Source organism: Thalassophryne amazonica, chromosome 17, assembly GCF_902500255.1.
Source record: "Thalassophryne amazonica chromosome 17, fThaAma1.1, whole genome shotgun sequence".
NCBI lineage: Eukaryota > Metazoa > Chordata > Actinopteri > Batrachoidiformes > Batrachoididae > Thalassophryne > Thalassophryne amazonica.
The window spans coordinates 58,790,977-58,809,314 of record NC_047119.1 but is presented as its reverse complement, the minus strand read 5'-3'; the positions used below and the strand labels follow the sequence as shown (position 1 = coordinate 58,809,314).

Sequence of the window (18,338 nt, the reverse complement as noted above, 5' to 3'; positions counted from 1 at the left end):
GCTGCCAAATTTTTACCAGTTACTAATAAAGCAGAGTCATCAGCATACAACAACAGTTTGCAGCGAACTGCTGAGGGCATATCATTCACATATATGAGAAAGAGCAGTGGTCCCAAGATAGAGCCCTGTGGTACCCCGCAGGTAACTATAGCTAGGGTACCCCCTATCTACACCTGCTACTGTCCTATATTTTTGTAACACTTTGGACTTTAAGGGCAGCTGATAAAATTTCAAACTTTAGCTCCATGTTTTTCCAGAAACCACAAATGTTAATTGCTGTCAGCTAACATTCTAAAATGTCATTTTCCAGCTGACAGAGACATCTTCTCGATACGCTCGTAAGATTTCTGGCACCACAGCACTGCAGGAGGCTCTGAAGGAGAAGCAACAGCACATCGAACAGCTGCTGGCAGAGAGGGATCTGGAGCGATGCGAGGTCGCAAAGGCAACTAGTCATGCAGGAGAGATTCAGCAGGAGTTGGTTATGCTGAGGAAGGGGCGAGATCAGGTCAGTATGCACACGAGTCAAACAGAAAAATGTCACAAAGACACTTAATACAAAAAAAGCTTATATTTGGATTACCATGTTAATATACTACAAACCTTACAGTAAAGTTAAGATCTGAATATTTTTCTCCCAAGTTGTTGTGGATTAAGGCAGACATAAAGGCGAGTGGTTTATGTTTGGCAGGTAGGGACAACTTCCAGTTGGGTAAAGTCATAACGGGCATATCGCCGTGTCTGCTGGATGTAGAAGAAGCATTTCTTTGCTCGAGCATTGGCCAGTCTTTTAAGGTCACAGTATGGGTGTGTGGTGGAAGTATAATCTGTACACCACAATGGCGTTGAAATAAAACAGTCAAGATGTGCTTAGGGGATGGATGGATGGATAGATAGATGGATGGATTCTTTATTGTCATTGCACCTTGCTCGACAACGAAATTCTCTTTGAGCACAGTCCTTTTCACAGCTGCAGAAATAAAGATATTTAGTACTATTTCAAGGGGTTTAAAGATAGATAGATAAAATAGGTAGGTGACATTTTTTCAAGGGTGGTAATAAATATATAAATTTAAATCCACAATAAGTTTCTCAGTTTTCAATTTCAATTTATTTCCTTTATATAGCGCCAAATCACAACAGAGTTGCCTCAAGGCGCTTCACACAGGTAAGGTCTAACCTTGCCAACCCCCAGAGCAACAGTGGTAAGGAAAAACTCCCTCTGAGGAAGAAACCTCAAGCAGACCACACTCAAAGGGGTGACCCTCTGCTTGGGCCATGCTACAACGTTGATGCTATAAGATTTCTCCAATGATTTTAACTGAAAGTGCAGGAAATTAAAATGAGAAAGTTTTGTGAATAACTGTATTTATTATTTGGCACATTTAGTTGATATCATGTTTTACAACTGGCAAGGTTGAGATATTCCCTTTGTTCAGAGCTTGTCTGGTTAAAAAGGGACTGATTAATGGTGATATCAACATTCGTTGTTTACTATTATCCCTAATTTCTCCAAAAAAATTAGTCCTATTGGCAAATGGCAGTCCAAACGGCAAATCTCAGCTCTGTCCAGTTTCTCTGTGATCGAAGTTACACACACACACAAACACACACGTACACAGAGGCCACTTTTAACATACAGTAAAACTCACCTAAACTGTCATCGTATAAACCAGATATTCACACTCACCGGACAAAAGCAAAAGTCCCAATGCATTTTTGTGGTTTTCCATGTAATAAACATTGTATATACCGGATTTTGTTTAACGGCTTTTTGCTCACCAAACATCCTGTCCGACCACAGTGTATTTCCATTAAAATAACCTTTGCATATACCGGACCGAGCAGTCTGGACGTACCCAGTAACAGAGGTATCAAATGAAGTTCAGCACTGACACTCACGATTCGAGGAAAGTGGGCACCATATTTCCGTGATTAAAAGCCTGGCTCTTAATTTTTTTCCAAACCATGCTCAGACACGGAACCCGCAGCCTGACATGCGCCTGATAAATCAGACACCGCAAAAGACTGTGATATGTCACTTTTCACTCCTTCCTCTCACGTCATATTTTTCAGAGTTTTTGTACTGCGCACGCTGATTACATTTCAATCATGGATCGAATACATTTAGCCAAAAAGTCCGCAAATATGACAAACTTCACAACACAAAGTCAGAAAATGATGCTCAGATGACCTGCAATTCATGGAAAATATGCGCATCATACCCGCCGCTTACTTAAGATAGGCCTTTATTTTTTTCAGAGGAATTTTTGACTCGGTCATTAAATTTGGCAGGTCCTGTTTCAGGATTCCCCGTCGATCATTCGGTGCCTCCTGACTGTAACTAATCCATTACATACGTATAATGGATTTTGTCTGTTACATAAGGGATTTTGTCCATTTTGTACAGATAATGATTTTGATTATAAGTGGCAAAATTGTGGTCCACCTGAATCCATTATATGCAAGTTTTACTGTATAGATGACTTACCGCCCCCCTGCTGGAATGGCATGTGAGTCCAGAATTTAATTATCAATGTCTGTTGTTCGCTGTTGTTACTGAATATCTCTGATTTCTCCAAAAATATTAGTCCTATCAACGTTCATCCTTGACCCAAAATACATAAGCATACCAAACGGAAAATGCTGTCCCCAGTTTCAAAGTTACACACATACACGTACACAGATCGCTTCGCTTTTAATATATAGATAGTAATTCCAACAAATGAGTCATGTAGCTGTAACTTAGCTACATATAATGTAATGTAGATTTCTAGATTATTAGCTACTACATCAAAGTAGTGTCCTAGACACTGGACAATGCACCAATATGTGTATGTTATTAATTAAACAATACAGTTGGACTGTACAGTTTACTGGACAACACAAGTCACATTATTATTCATCAGAATAAAAACAGGCTTATTGATATCAGAAAAGAAAAAAACAGTCTTCCCGAATAATAATGCCATATATACTCCATGTTTACTCCCAGAATGTCTTATAGAAAAGTATAGATGTAATATCTATTATGAATTTCATTTAAAGTATGCCGTGGAGATGGAGGCAAAGCTGGATCAATTGCGCTCGCTAGTGGAAGCAGCAGATCGGGACAAGGTGGAGCTGCTCAACCAGCTGGAAGAGGAGAAGAGGTTAGTACTTATACCAAATGCTATATATGTGTACAGTGTTGAATTTAGTTAATCTGTGCACTCTTTCTTCTGCTCTTTTTCCTGTGGTCTTCCTGTCAGTTCAGCAGCAAATACAGAAAACTGTAGGTTTGCACACAGTTTAGAATCTGCCATTACATGTCTTAAATCTGAGAACATACAGCTGTGCACATATGTTTACATATACATATGTATATACATATACATATATGTATTTTCTGAAGTATAGGTCGCAGCGGAATATAAGTTGCACAATCAAAAAATGCCTCTTTATGAGAAAAAAATGTATATAAGTTGCACCGGAGTATAAGTTGCATTTATCGCTTCATGCATGAAGAAGCAAAATGAATTAAATTGCTGTATTATTCATTTATAAGGCATACAGTGTTATGGAGCACAGCTAATGAGCTAATTAATATCACTATAAGGGTACAAAATGCGTATAAACTGTTTCTTTCAGCCACTGAACAGACCATTGATCGTATATGAGATGAACGTACCACACAATGAAATGTTTGAAAACCCACTGTATCATTTATGTATTTACAACAGAAACACTGCTTTAGCCATTTGAAGCTAAGAGCTAATTAATGTTTTTGTTACAAGTACAAACTGCTTCTTTAAGTCACTGAACAGACAATCATATGTGAGGTGAACGTACAATGTAATTTAAATGTCCTCCTTTTTGTAGTACATTTATAAAATAAACTCACCATTCATTTTCTAAAGCATTCTCCTTATATTTTAAAATAAGTCCAAATAAGGTTTCGTCCAAATAGGAAAACAAACAAAAAAAGAAATAGTCCATCTTCATTCAAAAGTATTCCAGTAAAAAAAAAAAAAAAAAAAACAAAGAACGTATTTTCTTTCTTTTTTCTTTCTTTCGTGATCTTATTCTGGTGGTGCCAAGGTCTCCTTCATGAAACAAGGCATCTTGGGACAGATTTTACATCACACCGTAACTTTGGGGAAAAGCAGGGCCAATAAATCTGCGCTGTGGCTTGGGGAGCAGCTGCCTCGTTACCATTCCCTCTCCCACCAGCTGAAGGCACGGGCCAGTGGGCCCGCCTCATGAGTGGCTTCTCCCTCTGGGTGGGCTCCCTTCGTGGATCCTCCCAGCTACGGACTCACCAGGAGTCAGTCAGATGACAGACTGTTTTGTTTGAGTCTCTTTCCAGAGCTCAGTCAGCTGTTTGGGACTTTTCCCCTTCCTTGTTTAACTGTGGATTATCAAACGGACATTGTTGAGTTGTTGAGCACAGCGCTGACCTCTTGTGGATTACTTTATACGTGGAACATTTGCCAAAGTAAAAAAAACAAGAATGGCAAAATGGACTGCATTTATATAGTGCTTTTCCATCTGCATCAGAATCTCAAAGCGCTTTGCAGTTATGCCTCATATTCACCCATTAACACAAACACACTCACACACCGATGTCAGGGTGCTGCCATGCAAGGTGCTCACAACACACCGGGAGCAACTAGGGGATTAAGGTCACTAAGGACCTTGCTCGAGGGCCTTAGTGATTTTCCAGTCTTGCTGGGTTTTGAACTGAGGATCCTCTGATCCTTACCCACTAGACCATCACCTCCCCTGTGACAGAAGTGACAGAACGTTTCCCAAAGTGACAGAGCAGTCTAACACAAACTAGATAAGTTCAGTTTTAAATGAGCTCATAACACATTTGTATGTTTACTGTTCACGTTGTTACTCTCTTGTGGACATAAATGTTGTGTGTATACACACACACAGATATGAACGTCTATTCCTGTGCATTTTTATGGTACTGTTCTTTGTGTCATTAGACACCGTTTGTTGTTTGATAGACATTTATTCATATTTATTTGCTTGACGTAAGCATGACTGCTAATTGTATTTTAACTGGAGCCAACATGAGGAAAAGCTCAAAATAGTGACGCTGTGACGATCGCTCTAAGTGTGACCCGGCTCTTTTTTAACACGTAATCTAAAGGTGTACTGACACTTGCATGACTTTGATTCACGCACTTGCATGACCTGTGCTGGCAGTTTAAAGGCATGTTTCTCATTTCAATTATAAAGAAAATTTGTGGTCCTTAATCATGATTTTTTTCCGTATTTAAGTTGCACCGAACTGTAAATCGCAGGACCTGTCAAACTAGTAAAAAAAAACAAAACAACAACAACGACAAAAAAACACAACTTTGTACTCCGGAAAATACGGTACCTTGGCTAAAAACTTTCAATTTTAGTGTTACCCTCCAGCATGTACTCTATTTTATCAAACAGTATGTGTGTTAAGTCAATAACAATGTCTACTTTACTTCCATACAATGTTATTTTAAAATAATACTTCACTTTTTTAGATAGGTTTTTTCCTCACTGTGGCACATTCCAGAAGATTTCAGAAACTGACAGAATTATGCTTTAGACCTTCTGAATGACTAATTGACATAATTCATGATTAGTTGTGGCTTCTTGACATAAAAAACTTAGTAAAATATTTATAGGGGATCAACAGAAAAATATACTTCATCTGTATTATCCCAATCCATCCAGCTGTAAATTGATACTGACCTCATTTTAGGAAATAATGTGCATCCAGGAGGAGTCACAGACTCTTATCTGCTTCATGCTATGGTTACCTGCTGATAAGCACCTACACCACAAGGGCCTTTATAAGATCAGAATAATGGTGGAGTCTTTTTTTTTTTTATCTCAGTTTTGTATTCCTGGCTTCATCTTTAGTTGACAGTCTGAAGTTACGGTGATGGACCGCTCTCTTCCGTGCACTGTGTCACATTGTTATCTGATTTCTCTGCTTTCTTCATCAGTTCCGTAGTTTTGATTTTGAGATTCTGTTGGACATTTAGAACCCCATTTAGGACCCAAACTGCTTCCTGTATATTTTTTGCACAATAGAGAAGCAGATTTGCAGAGGTAAATTGACATTTGGAATAAAGATGAATAATATGTAGATTCTCAGACATTTCTAACTGTAAAAACAAGAAAGCTGTTGAGAGAAGATAATTGTTTTGGAGATGGAAAGCTTATGATTGACAGAGAAAGAGCCACCCAGCAGTTTAGTACACATTTTTCTAACTTCTAACAGACTCAGTCTTCAAAGACATGTCTATCATTTTCTTCCATTTACACTCAACAAAAATATAAACGCAACACTTTTGGTTTTGCTCCCATTTTGTATGAGATGAACTCAAAGATCTAAAACTTTTTCCACATACACAATATCACCATTTCCCTCAAATATTGTTCACAAACCAGTCTAAATCTGTGATAGTGAGCACTTCTCCTTTGCTGAGATAATCCATCCCACCTCACAGGTGTGCCATATCAAAATGCTGATTAGACACCATGATTAGTGCACAGGTGTGCCTTAGACTGTCCACAATAAAAGGCCACTCTCAAAGGTGCAGTTTTGTTTTATTGGGGGGGGATACCAGTCGTATGCTGTCGTATACGCCGGTCCAGAGCATCCCAAACATGCTCAATGGGTGACATGTCCGGTGAGTATGCCGGCCATGCAAGAACTGGGACATTTTCAGCTTCCAAGAATTGTGTACAGATCCTTGCAACATGGGGCCGTGCATTATCCTGCTGCAACATGAGGTGATGTTCTTGGAAGGAACAACAATGGGCCTCAGGATCTTGTCACGGTATCTCTGTGCATTCAAAATGCCATCAATAAAATGCACCTGTGTTCTTCGTCCATAACAGACGCCTGCCCATACCATAACCCCACTGCCACCATGGGCCACTCGATCCACAACATTGACATCAGAAAACCGCTCACCCACACGACGCCACACACGCTGTCTGCCATCTGACCTGGACAGTGTGAACCGGGATTCATCCGTGAAGAGAACACCTCTCCAACGTGCCAAACACCAGCGAATGTGAGCATTAGCCCACTCAAGTCGGTTACGACGACGAACTGGAGTCAGGTCGAGACCCCGATGAGGACGATGAGCATACAGATGAGCTTCCCTGAGACGGTTTCTGACAGTTTGTGCAGAAATTCTTTGGTTATGCAAACCGATTGTTTCAGCAGCTGTCTGAGTGGCTGGTCTCAGACGATCTTGGAGGTGAACATGCTGGATGTGGAGGTCCTGGGCTGGTGTGGTAACACGTGGTCTGCGGTTGTGAGGCTGGTTGGATGTATTGCCAACTTCTCTGAAACGCCTTTGGAGACGGCTTATGGTAGAGAAATGAACATTCAATACACGAGCAACAGCTCTGGTTCACATTCCTGCTGTCAGCATGCCAATTGCACGCTCCCTCAAATCTTGTGACATCTGTGGCATTGTGCTGTGTGATAAAACTGCACCTTTCAGAGTGGCCTTTTATTGTGGACAGTCTAAGGCACACCTGTGCACTAATCATGGTGTCTAATCAGCATCTTGATATGGCACACCTGTGAGGTGGGATGGATTATCTCAGCAAAGGAGAAGTGCTCACTATCACAGATGTAGACTGGTTTGTGAACAATATTTGAGGGAAATGGTGATATTGTGTATGTGGAAAAAGTTTTAGATCTTTGAGTTCATCTCATACAAAATGGGAGCAAAACCAAAAGTGTTGCGTTTATATTTTTGTTGAGTATATTATAGACCCCAATTAATTACACACATGATACTTTTAGAAACTGTCAGATATTTGCTCAAATACATAACACAGTGCTGGCTGTATGACTGCTCAAATAGACATAAAATTACAATACAAAATCATAGCAGTGCAACACTGCTTTGGTATTCAAGAAATAAAGTTGGCATGCCTCTTTGAAATTGAGACAGTTTGATAATTGTGTCTGCCTGATAGGAAAGTGGAAGATCTGCAGTTTCGGGTTGAAGAGGCATGCATCACCAAAGGGGACCTTGAGGTAAGGTTTAAAGTGTCTATCGCAGTACATACAGTAGTCAAGTGTGTATTGAAATTCATGAGATTACACCAGCATTACAAATCAAAATGATAGTAAGTAAAATATAGAGGTCACTCACAGATCACATACTTATGCCGTGGTTCAACAGCCCTATATTTGTTTTTAACTCAGTGCAGTTTGGAACACTGTTTTGCCAAAGTACAAATAACATGAAAATCAGTGGAAGACATAAAATAATTAATCTAATGTGGTTTAAAATGTTAATATGTCTTCCTTGACCCAAGGCCTACCTCGGCACAAAATTGTTTGTTGAAATCTGCCAAGTGGTATGAATATATTTGTACAACCCCAATTTCAATGAAGTTGGGACGTTGTGTAAAATGTAAATAAAAACAGAATACAATGATAGTTAATGTTCAAACTGATAAACTTTATTGTTTTTGTGCAAATATTTGCTCATGCCTGCAACACGTTTCAAAAAAGCTGGGACAGTGGTATGTTTACCACTGTGTTACATCACCTTTCCTTATAACAACACTCAACAAGCATTTGGGAAGTGAAGACAATAATTGTTGAATCTTTGTAGGTGGAATTCTTTCCCATTCTTCTTCAGTTGTTCAACAGTCCAAATAAGGACTCCGTTGTGGTATGTTGCGGTTCATAATGCGCCACACATTTTCAATGGGCGACAGGTCTGGACTGCAGGAAGGCCAGTCTAGTACCCGCACTGTTTTACTACGAAGCCACGCTGTTGTAACACGTGCAGAATGTGGCTTGGCATTGTCTTGCTGAAATAAGCAGGGACGTCCCTGAAAAAGACGTTGCTTGTATGGCATGTGTTGTTCCAAAACCTGGATGTACCTTTCAGCATTGATGGTGCCATCACAGATGTGTAAGTTGCCCATGCCATGGGCACTAACACACCCCCATACCATCACAGATGCTGGCTTTTGAACTTTGTGCTGGTAGCAGTCTGAATGGTCTTTTTCCTCTTTTCTCCAGAGGACACAACGTCCATGATTTACAAAAACAATTTGAAATGTAGACTCATCAGACCACAGCACACTTTTCCACTTTGTGTCTGTCCATTTCAAATGAGCTCGGGCCCAGAGGAGGCGGCGGTGTTTCTGGATGATGTTGATGTATGGCTTTCACTTTGCATGGTAGAGTTTTAACTTGCACTTGTAGTTAACACAAATTGTGTTAACTGACAATGGTTTTCTGAAGTGTTCCTGAGCCCACGTGGTAAGATCCTTTACACAATGATGTTAGTTTTTAATGCAGATGCTCCTTTTATACCCAATCATGACACTCACAATTAGTGTCCTCAGTTCCCAAACACTTATTGAATGTTGTTAGAAGGAAAAAGGTGATGTAACAAAGTGGTAAACATACCACTGTCCCAGCTTTTTTGAAACATGTTGCTGGCATCCATTTCAAAATTAGCAAATATTTGCCCCAAACACAATAAAGTTTGTCAGTTTGAACATTAAATATCTTGTCTTTGTGGTGTATTCAATTGAATATAGGTTGAAGAGGATTTGCAAACCATTATATTCTGTTTTTATTTACATTTTACACAACATCCCATCTTCATTGGAATTGGGGTTGTAGAATAGAATGCAAAATTGACTACAATACTGAGAATTGGTGCCAGTATTTATGATAATTTTTCAGGTCGTGGATTTTTTAATGACAATTCTATTTGTTGTTCTACTTGTTGATAAGTTACTTTATTTGGCTTCATCACTGCACTCAAATCCCTATTCAGTTGGAATTAGTTTTATATAGGGAGATGAAGAAATATAATTTTACTGCAGGATGTTGGTAATATTTTTCATTAATTTGTGTGGGATAAGAATACTTCATATAAATGGGAGTGGCTGCTTGATAAATATGCTTGAAGCACCACTATTATTCCTTTAAAAAGAAAAAAAAAGCAAAAATTACCAGGCTTCTGCACTTTTTTCCTTTTCCATTTTTATGTTCTCCACTCTGTGACAGAATGGATGTGTCTTGATACTCACTATCATCTTCTTAAGCTGTTTGTCAGCTCTTTGTTCCCTTTTGCACTTTGTGCAGAGGTGCACTCCCGGTGGTGCACTATGTGCGCCAAAGCAAATCAGGTGGTCCCAATACCTGTCATACAAGCACAAAACAAACACGCCCATCACACTGACGAATAATCTGTCACGTGACATACAAAGCATCAATCAAATGACAAGGATCCACTCAGCCGTTATATAAAACGGAATATTGACTGATGAGTGTTTTCATACAAGATCATATAATATGAGGTAATTTCTGGAGATTGTTTTACAGAGGATAAATAGGGCCCTATACTGACATAGGAGTGCGCAGTCTGTAAAAATGGCAAATGAGTCATTCAGATGGGACAAAAATCACTCAGGAAACCCACCTTCCCATATGAAACTAATCCTGTCTGAATAGGGCTTTTGCCTGACAATAAAAGCGATAGAAATGGTCATAGTTTCTACACATTAAGACCCGGGCATATGGCGTTATCTGAACGAAGGAAAAAAGTCACAATGCCACAAATCGTCGAGAAAAAGTGGACGAATGAGCCAACACTTCTCCCATCACCGAAAAGCCTGCGAGTGCAGAACGCATAAAAGAACAAAACAAAACCAAAACTAACAAAAGAAAAATGAAGCGAACGGTGACCTTGACATTTTGCAGTTGTGAGAGCTAGTTGTCTTGACAACAGGTCTGTCTTCACTACAACAACGTGTGCTCGCAGATGCACGTTGCAGCCAGAGATGGCTGCAACGTGCGTAAATAAAGTAGTTGATCAAACGTTTTTGCCACTATTGTTTCTGTATGAAAACGTTGCTATTCATCCCACAAATGGACGAATCGCGTTCAGCTCGTTGGATCTTTAGTTATTGATCTGTTCAGATATTGTCAATGTTCGTGCAAGACGTCGGACTTGGGATGTTAGACAGTTAGATGACAATCAAACAGAACGCTGACGGTACGGGAACTACGCAAACGATGAGGAACTGTCAAGACAGAAAGCAAAATGGAATACAGATGAATTGAGGTTGTCGTTGGGATTCGTTCACATTTTTCAACAGTTTGAAAATTCTGACAAAGCGCCATCTACAGAAACAAAGCTGGATGACAGTTAAACGATGTCTCTGAAAGTCAACGTAAGTCCAGATTTCTTGTTTCGTTTTTGTTTCGGTGTCCTTTGTTAGTGCCGTGTGACCGAGGCTTTAAATAGTTCACATCCACTAATTTAAACATTTTAGAAATGTATGACTGCTGTTTTATCAGTCATTGTAGGTAGAAAGGTGGTTTCTATCATTTCTACAGTAGTGTTCAGAATAATAGTAGTGCTATGTGACTAAAAAGATTAATCCAGGTTTTGAGTATATTTCTTATTGTTACATGGGAAACAAGGTACCAGTAGATTCTCACAAATCCAACATGACCAAGCATTCATGATATGCACACTCTTAAGGCTATGAAATTGGGCTATTAGTAAAAAAAAAAAAAAGTAGAAAAGGGGGTGTTCACAGTAATAGTAGCATCTGCTGTTGACGTTACAAACTCAAAACTATTATGTTCAAACTGCTTTTTTAGCAATCCTGTGAATCACTAAACTAGTATTTAGTTGTATAACCATAGTTTTTGATTTCGTCACATCTGCGAGGCATTAATTTTGTTGGTTTGGAACCAAAGATTTTGCTCGTTTACTAGTGTGCTTGGGGTCATTGTCTTATTGAAACACCCATTTCAAGGGCATGGCCTCTTCAAGTATTTTGACATAGCCAAACTGTTCCATGATACCTGGTATGCGATATATAGGCCCAACACCATAGTAGGAGAAACATGCCCATATTATGATGATTGCACCACCATGCTTCACTGTCTTCACTGTGAACTGTGGCTTGAATTCAGAGTTTGGGGGTCGTCTCACAAACTGTCTGCGGCCCTTGGACCCAAAAAGAATAGTTTTACTGTCATCAGTCCACAAAATATTCCTCCATTTCTCTTTAGGCCAGTTGATGTGTTCTTTGGCAAATTGTAACCTCTTCTGCACATGTCTTTTATTTAACAGAGGGACTTTGCGGGGAATTCTTGCAAATAAATCAGCTTCACACAGGCGTCTTCTAACTGTCACAGCACTTACAGGTAACTCCAGACTGTCTTTGATCATCCTGGAGCTGATCAGTGGGTGAGCCTTTGCCATTCTGGTATTCTTCTATCCATTTTGATGGTTGTTTTCCGTTTTCTTCCACGTGTCTCTGGTTTTTCTTTGTCCATTTTAAAGCATTGGAGATCATTGTAGATGAACAGCCTATAATTTTTTGCACCTCTGTATAGGTTTTCCCCTCTCCAATCAACTTTTTAATCAAACTACGCTGTTCTTCTGAACAATGTCTTGAATGTCCCATTTCCTCAGGCTTTCAAAGAGAAAAGCATGTTCAACAGGTGCTGGCTTCATCCTTACATAGGGGACACCTGATTCACACCTGTTTGTTCCACAAAATTGACGAACTCACTGACTGAATGCCACACTACTATTATTGTGAACACCCCCTTTTCTACTTTTTTTTTTTACTAATAGCCCAATTTCATAGCCTTAAGAGTGTGCATATCATGAATGCTTGGTCTTGTTGGATTTGTGAGAATCTACTGAATCAACTGGTACCTTGTTTCCCATGTAACAATAAGAAATATACTCAAAACCTGGATTAATCTTTTTAGTCACATAGCACTACTATTATTCTGAACACTACTGTACATGTCTTTCTACCCCTTTGTTTAATCTTTAATGCTTAACTCACTTAACAGTTTTTCCCCTCATTTTTCATTCTCACTTCATCCTTTCAGCTCTCTTTATGCAATATCTGTCCTGTCTTGAGTCATTTTCTCTGCTTTGATACTGATGTTTTGCCTGGGGCATCTGTATTTACATCTGCACACAGTGTCCACAAAAAGTATTCCCCACCATGACCGTTTACATGATTTATTAATAATGCTGCTGGAGGCGTACATGCTTGGTCTCCAACTTTGTGTGACTTTTTAGCAAGATATCTTAAGAGCACCGGCTGTGATTTTGATTAAACTTGGTAGGTACATTAAGCCTATCAATGGTCAGTCATTTGATTTTGGTTTGGGTCAGTCACATTTCAAAGTCAGAGGTCAAGGTCAAATTTACTGCTCCATGTTAATACGTAAGTATGTGAAAAAATATAAAATGTTATGGACATATTTTGTTGATATCATACTTTTTAGTTAATTAATATTTTTGTTTTATTCAGATATTCGTTAGTGAAATTGACTGCTTAAAAGCCCATATAACATTTTCTCTACATGTATGATATTTTGAAATGTGGGTGTATCACTATTCTGAGCAAATTTGCTCGAATTGTTGTGTGGCATCATAGCAAGATGAAGAAAATTGTCTTTAAAATTAACAAGCAATCTCTCCGTCTTGATCTAAATTATAGAAAAAATATGAAAATATAATATGAAAATCTAAAATAATGGAGTCCATAAGCACGGATACTCCTTAGTATAATTTCACTATCACTTTTACAGCCTTTTGGTTTCAGTCAAGTATTGCTGTCATTTTAGTTTCAGGTAAATCAGTCCCAGAGAGGTCATGTCAAGCAGCAATACAAGAAAGTATAAGGTACAAGAAATACAAGAAATACAAAAAAATAAATGACATAGGATGTTGAATCTACCTTAAAAACTGAATGATTGTTCATGAAGAAGATTAGACATGGAAGTCAGCATGACACTCTGAAGGCAACTTTTAAGCCATTCCAAGCTTCAGTGGGCAGTCTTTCTATTTGTTCATGATTTTTTAAAACTGAAGTTCAAGAGAGATTCAATGATTTAAAATAATTCTTACAGCCAATATTCTGACATGTCCAAAGCTAACTGAAAAATGTATTATTTATCATCCTGCTCGCCAGCAGTGTGGCAGAGCCGGGTATTTTAATTGGTCCTGTCTGTGTGAACAAAATAACTAAAATCGCCAGATGGGATTTTCACCAAACTTCGTGGCAATATTGCTTAGGTAGATAGTATCTCAAGATGATAATTGGTCAAAGGTCAAAGTCAACAAACACATAGGGCGAAAAATATATTTTCTACTATATCTCTGCAACTAGTAGGACTAGAGAGATGATCTAACATTTATATTGACCAGCAGAAAGTTTGTGATTGATTGGTAGCATGATATCAGACATAGATTTTTCCTGGTGTGCAGAGCGCACAGGGTCCGCATCAGTCGTCTGATGGCTTCCGTTAGGTCTTCTAAAGGAGTTAATACAAATGAGGACAAAATTAATATCCCCCCTTGTAAAATTGAACATTTTCTTTAAAATTTTCCCAAGTGTTTTTTTCTTTTTTTTACAGCAGAAGGAATTTTCAACACAGCATTTGTAAACATCCTAGTTGTAATTTGGATGCTTACATTATTTTGCTTTATACACAGAAACAGATTTATTTCGCAAAAACTAAAATCTACCAGGGTCGACATTATAAGCCTCCTTAAAAACTGATCTTTTCGTTGAGCCACAACACAAACCCTGTTGTGCTGTAACTTTGTACTGCTCAAAGCTTGTAAAATCAAGTTAAAACTGAGGGGTATCTTCAAATGTACACACAGTATAAAAACTTCAGTAAGAGTGTGAGCTGTCACTTTAGAAAGCATCAAAATAAATCAGTTTGGACTTGAGAAAAAGAACTTGATGCTCACAGAGCAGGAGAAGGAGTTACCTCAGCATTCCCAAGTATCAAGAACTGGAGTGAGAAGTATCATCAAGAAATTCAGAGTACAGAACAAGCCTGGCAGAGGTAGGAAGTGAAATATTTCAAAGACTCTGGAAACAAAACTAGTTAGAAATGTGTCTAAGACCCCAGAGCTGACAGGACACTGGTGAATGACTTATCCAAGTTGGGAATTATAATCTAAAGAAGACAGTCACTAGAACTCTGGACAGGAATGGACAGTGAGGTTTGCAAACCAAAATCAATTCCACTTATGCAGAAGAGACACCTTCAAGACAGACTGAATTATGCTGAACACAACCTGGAGAACGTTTATGCAAACTGGAAGCATGTCTTTTGGTCAGATGAGACGAAACTAGACCTCTTTGGCCAGAGAGATGTGGCTTATGTTTGGAGAAAGAAGGGAGAGGCGTATAACCCAAAGAACCCAGTCCCCACTGGAAAACACAGCAGTGGGAATATTATGCTGTGGGGATGCTTCAGTGAGTCTGGAACTGGAAATCTCATCATGGTGGAAGGAATCATGAAGAAAGAAGGATGTGTGAAGATTTTAGAAGAAACCTCAAGTGATCAGCAGCAAAACTGGGTCTTGGTCTTTGTCTTCCAACATGACGGCAACCAAAAACATGTTGCTCCTGGTGAAGAACTACCTCCAGAAGGCCAAAGTGAATGTTATTGACTGGCCTGTACACAGCCCTGACTTGAATCCCATTGAGGATTTGTCGGGTGAACTGACGACGAGGTCCATGCCAGAAGACCATCAGATTTGGAGGAGCTTCAGAGATTTGCCAAGAAGAATGGGCTGGGATTCCCCAGGAGACGTGTCTGGGACTTGTTGAAAACTACGACAAATGACTGCAGGCTGTTATCCAGCCACAATGATGCTCAACTGACTATTAGCATCGGGGGGGCGCTAATAATTTTGACCCTGGTAGTTTTCGTAAAATAATTTTGTTTCTGTGTGCAAAGTAAAATAATGACATACAAAACAAAGCTAGGACCTTTGGAAATGCTGTGTTGAAAATTCCTTGCTCTGTTAAAAAAAGTAGAAGAAAATATTATATATATGTCATGTAATATATGTGTCATGGGGTGGGGGCACTAATCATTTTGTCCTCATCTTTATTTGGCTAACATTTTGACCTTTAGTCTGTGACCTTGACTCACTTTGTCCTTGACTGACCCTCAAACATTCCACAAAGTTTGATCCAAATCAGATCGAAGCTCTGATTTATTTTCTTCAAAGATGCATAGAACCTAAAACAATATCCCCACGTGCACTCACTATGCCCTGGTTAAAATATTGTCTGTAAGTACTGTATTCTGCCTGCCAGTACTGCATGATTACAATTCAGCAGGTTTAAAGAGACGGCCTGTGTCTCTGTTTGCATGTTGTTTTCCTGTTGCACCCGAAATATTTAAATCAGGGATCACCAACCCTGCTCCTGGAGATCACCTGCCCTGCGTGCGCGTTCTACGTGTACCTGCCGCATGCATAGCTGATTGGTGAAGTCTGGTGTTTCCTTGCTGTTGATTGGCTGAGCTCACCAGACTTGGGTGATTATCAGTGGGCGGAGCACCAAGAGTTGAAGGGCCGGTGATCTCCAGGAGCAGGGTGGGACATATTCAAATTCATCAGAACAGATTTGACACTAACAATTAGTCTGAATGAATTTGTTCTTGAAGTTTGTTCTCAGCATTGATACTGTGTAATCAGCTGATGTATTGAAATGCTACAAACCTCTCGGTGTTTTCTTGCGTGCTAATCTTTTTAAAAGGCATGTGGTGTCTCCTCTCTGCCTGGCACACAGCTGGCATGTCAGTGTTGCATTGGTGTGTGTTCTCCTTCTCTTCCTGCTCTCTCTTACTAACAGACGCAGACCAGGCTGGAGCATGCCCACATAAAGGAGCTTGAGCAGAGTTTGCTCTTTGAAAAGACCAAAGCTGAAAAACTGCAGAGGGATTTAGAGGACACTAGGGTAATGCTGCCTGCCCCTTTTCCACAGTAGGACTGAGCGACATGCTTCTCCACTAGGTTTAGCAAAGGCAGCGTATGTTCAGGAAATCACAGTGTCCATGCATGATGCAAATTTTAAGCACTAATTGTTTCCCTTGTGGCTTGGTCCACTGTTGGCTTCATCATGAGTACATTAATGTCTCATTGTCTCTTGGGCTTTTTGTTTTTCATCATCCAGGTTTATCATGCTGAACAGTATGAAAGTGTAGGTAAGGATAGTACTGTTTTTGTCAGCCTTATGTTTTAAGTTCTTTCAAGTTGTCCTTGAAGAAATAAGAAAGAATTACAGTTCATATAGCATTTTCTCTTACTAACCATAGACTGTTTTTTTTTTAGTTGCTCCCCCACCCCCCATCAAATAAAAAATTATTACTTGATGTTTCATTTTGTACAGGAAAGCAGTTCAAGTTCAGGATGTAAGCGTGTACATATAAATGTATGAGCTGTAGATCTCACTTGTGGGTTATACTTTTATAAGAACTCGAGGATGTTACTCTGGGTTTATTCCTGAGAGCCCAGCTGTTTCGACCAGCTGTGCTGACTTTGACCAGTGCTTGTTTTTTACCAGGATTAGTTTCTGTGACAACACTAAACAGTTAACAACTAGCTTTATAATGTACAGTGATTAAAAAGCACTCACACTAAGTAGGAACACGGTGTCTGTCAAATCTGTTATCACAGATGAGTGTTGTTTTTTGTCTCTGTTGTGATTGATTTTGTGACATACTGTATCAGCTAATGCCTGGTTCACACAGCAAGATTTTACAATTGTCAGTAGGTTTTCAGTACCTGAGAGACACCACACGATGATTTAAAAAAAAAAAAAAATCATAGCTATAACAGTTTTAGCCACACGGTAAAGACAACACACCACACGCGAACACATTTCATACACAAACATTCCCATGTCAGACGGGAAACCTCACAAAACCTCTTGAGATTAAACGTGACTTCGGAGTAAACAAAAATGGTCGTCGAGGAAGAAGCAGTGGCGATAGTTTGTGGACTACTTCTAACAGAGAAAAAAATGATAGAAAAAGAATAAGAAAAGACGGTTAAAGGAGTGGACGCAGCGCGACCACCAGACTTTCTGATGCGCCATGACAGCTGTTTTGTTTTTGGATTCCCCTTTGTGCTTCCGTCACCTCACTTTCTGATTGGCTGCACGTCACTTTCAACAGGCTGTGTGCTCATTTGTAGTCAGGGGACACCACACCCGCTGGGATATCCGTCTAAGATGATCCAACATGTTGAATATTTACGATTTGAGGTCTGAGCGACTCGACGTCCTTCCAAGCAGACGAGAGCGCTCTGAACACACCACACACAACAGGAATATCTGATAAGATTATCTTCAGAGCCATCATGATAGTCGGGGAGTCCTTAAGATCGTCGCAAGGAGAAGATCAGGTTCAAAACCAACATGTTTTCCTTGCGTGTGAACCAGGCATAACTGTAGACAGGAAAACAATCTTCCTTCTGTGAGTGACAAGTTTT

The 18,338-nt window shown here is 39.5% G+C and overlaps 1 protein-coding gene across 1 annotated transcript in view; it reads left to right on the top strand.

Annotated features, from left to right (window-relative positions):
* The window catches only part of clip1b (CAP-GLY domain containing linker protein 1b), an 89,090-nt gene that overhangs the window by 19,961 nt on the left and 50,791 nt on the right, over positions 1–18,338 (top strand). Inside the window, exons 7-10 of the mRNA XM_034191435.1 lie at positions 311–508; positions 3,049–3,152; positions 7,987–8,047; positions 16,699–16,803. Of these exons, the coding sequence (XP_034047326.1) occupies positions 311–508; positions 3,049–3,152; positions 7,987–8,047; positions 16,699–16,803 (468 nt within the window). The remainder of the gene's footprint in view (positions 1–310; positions 509–3,048; positions 3,153–7,986; positions 8,048–16,698; positions 16,804–18,338) is intronic.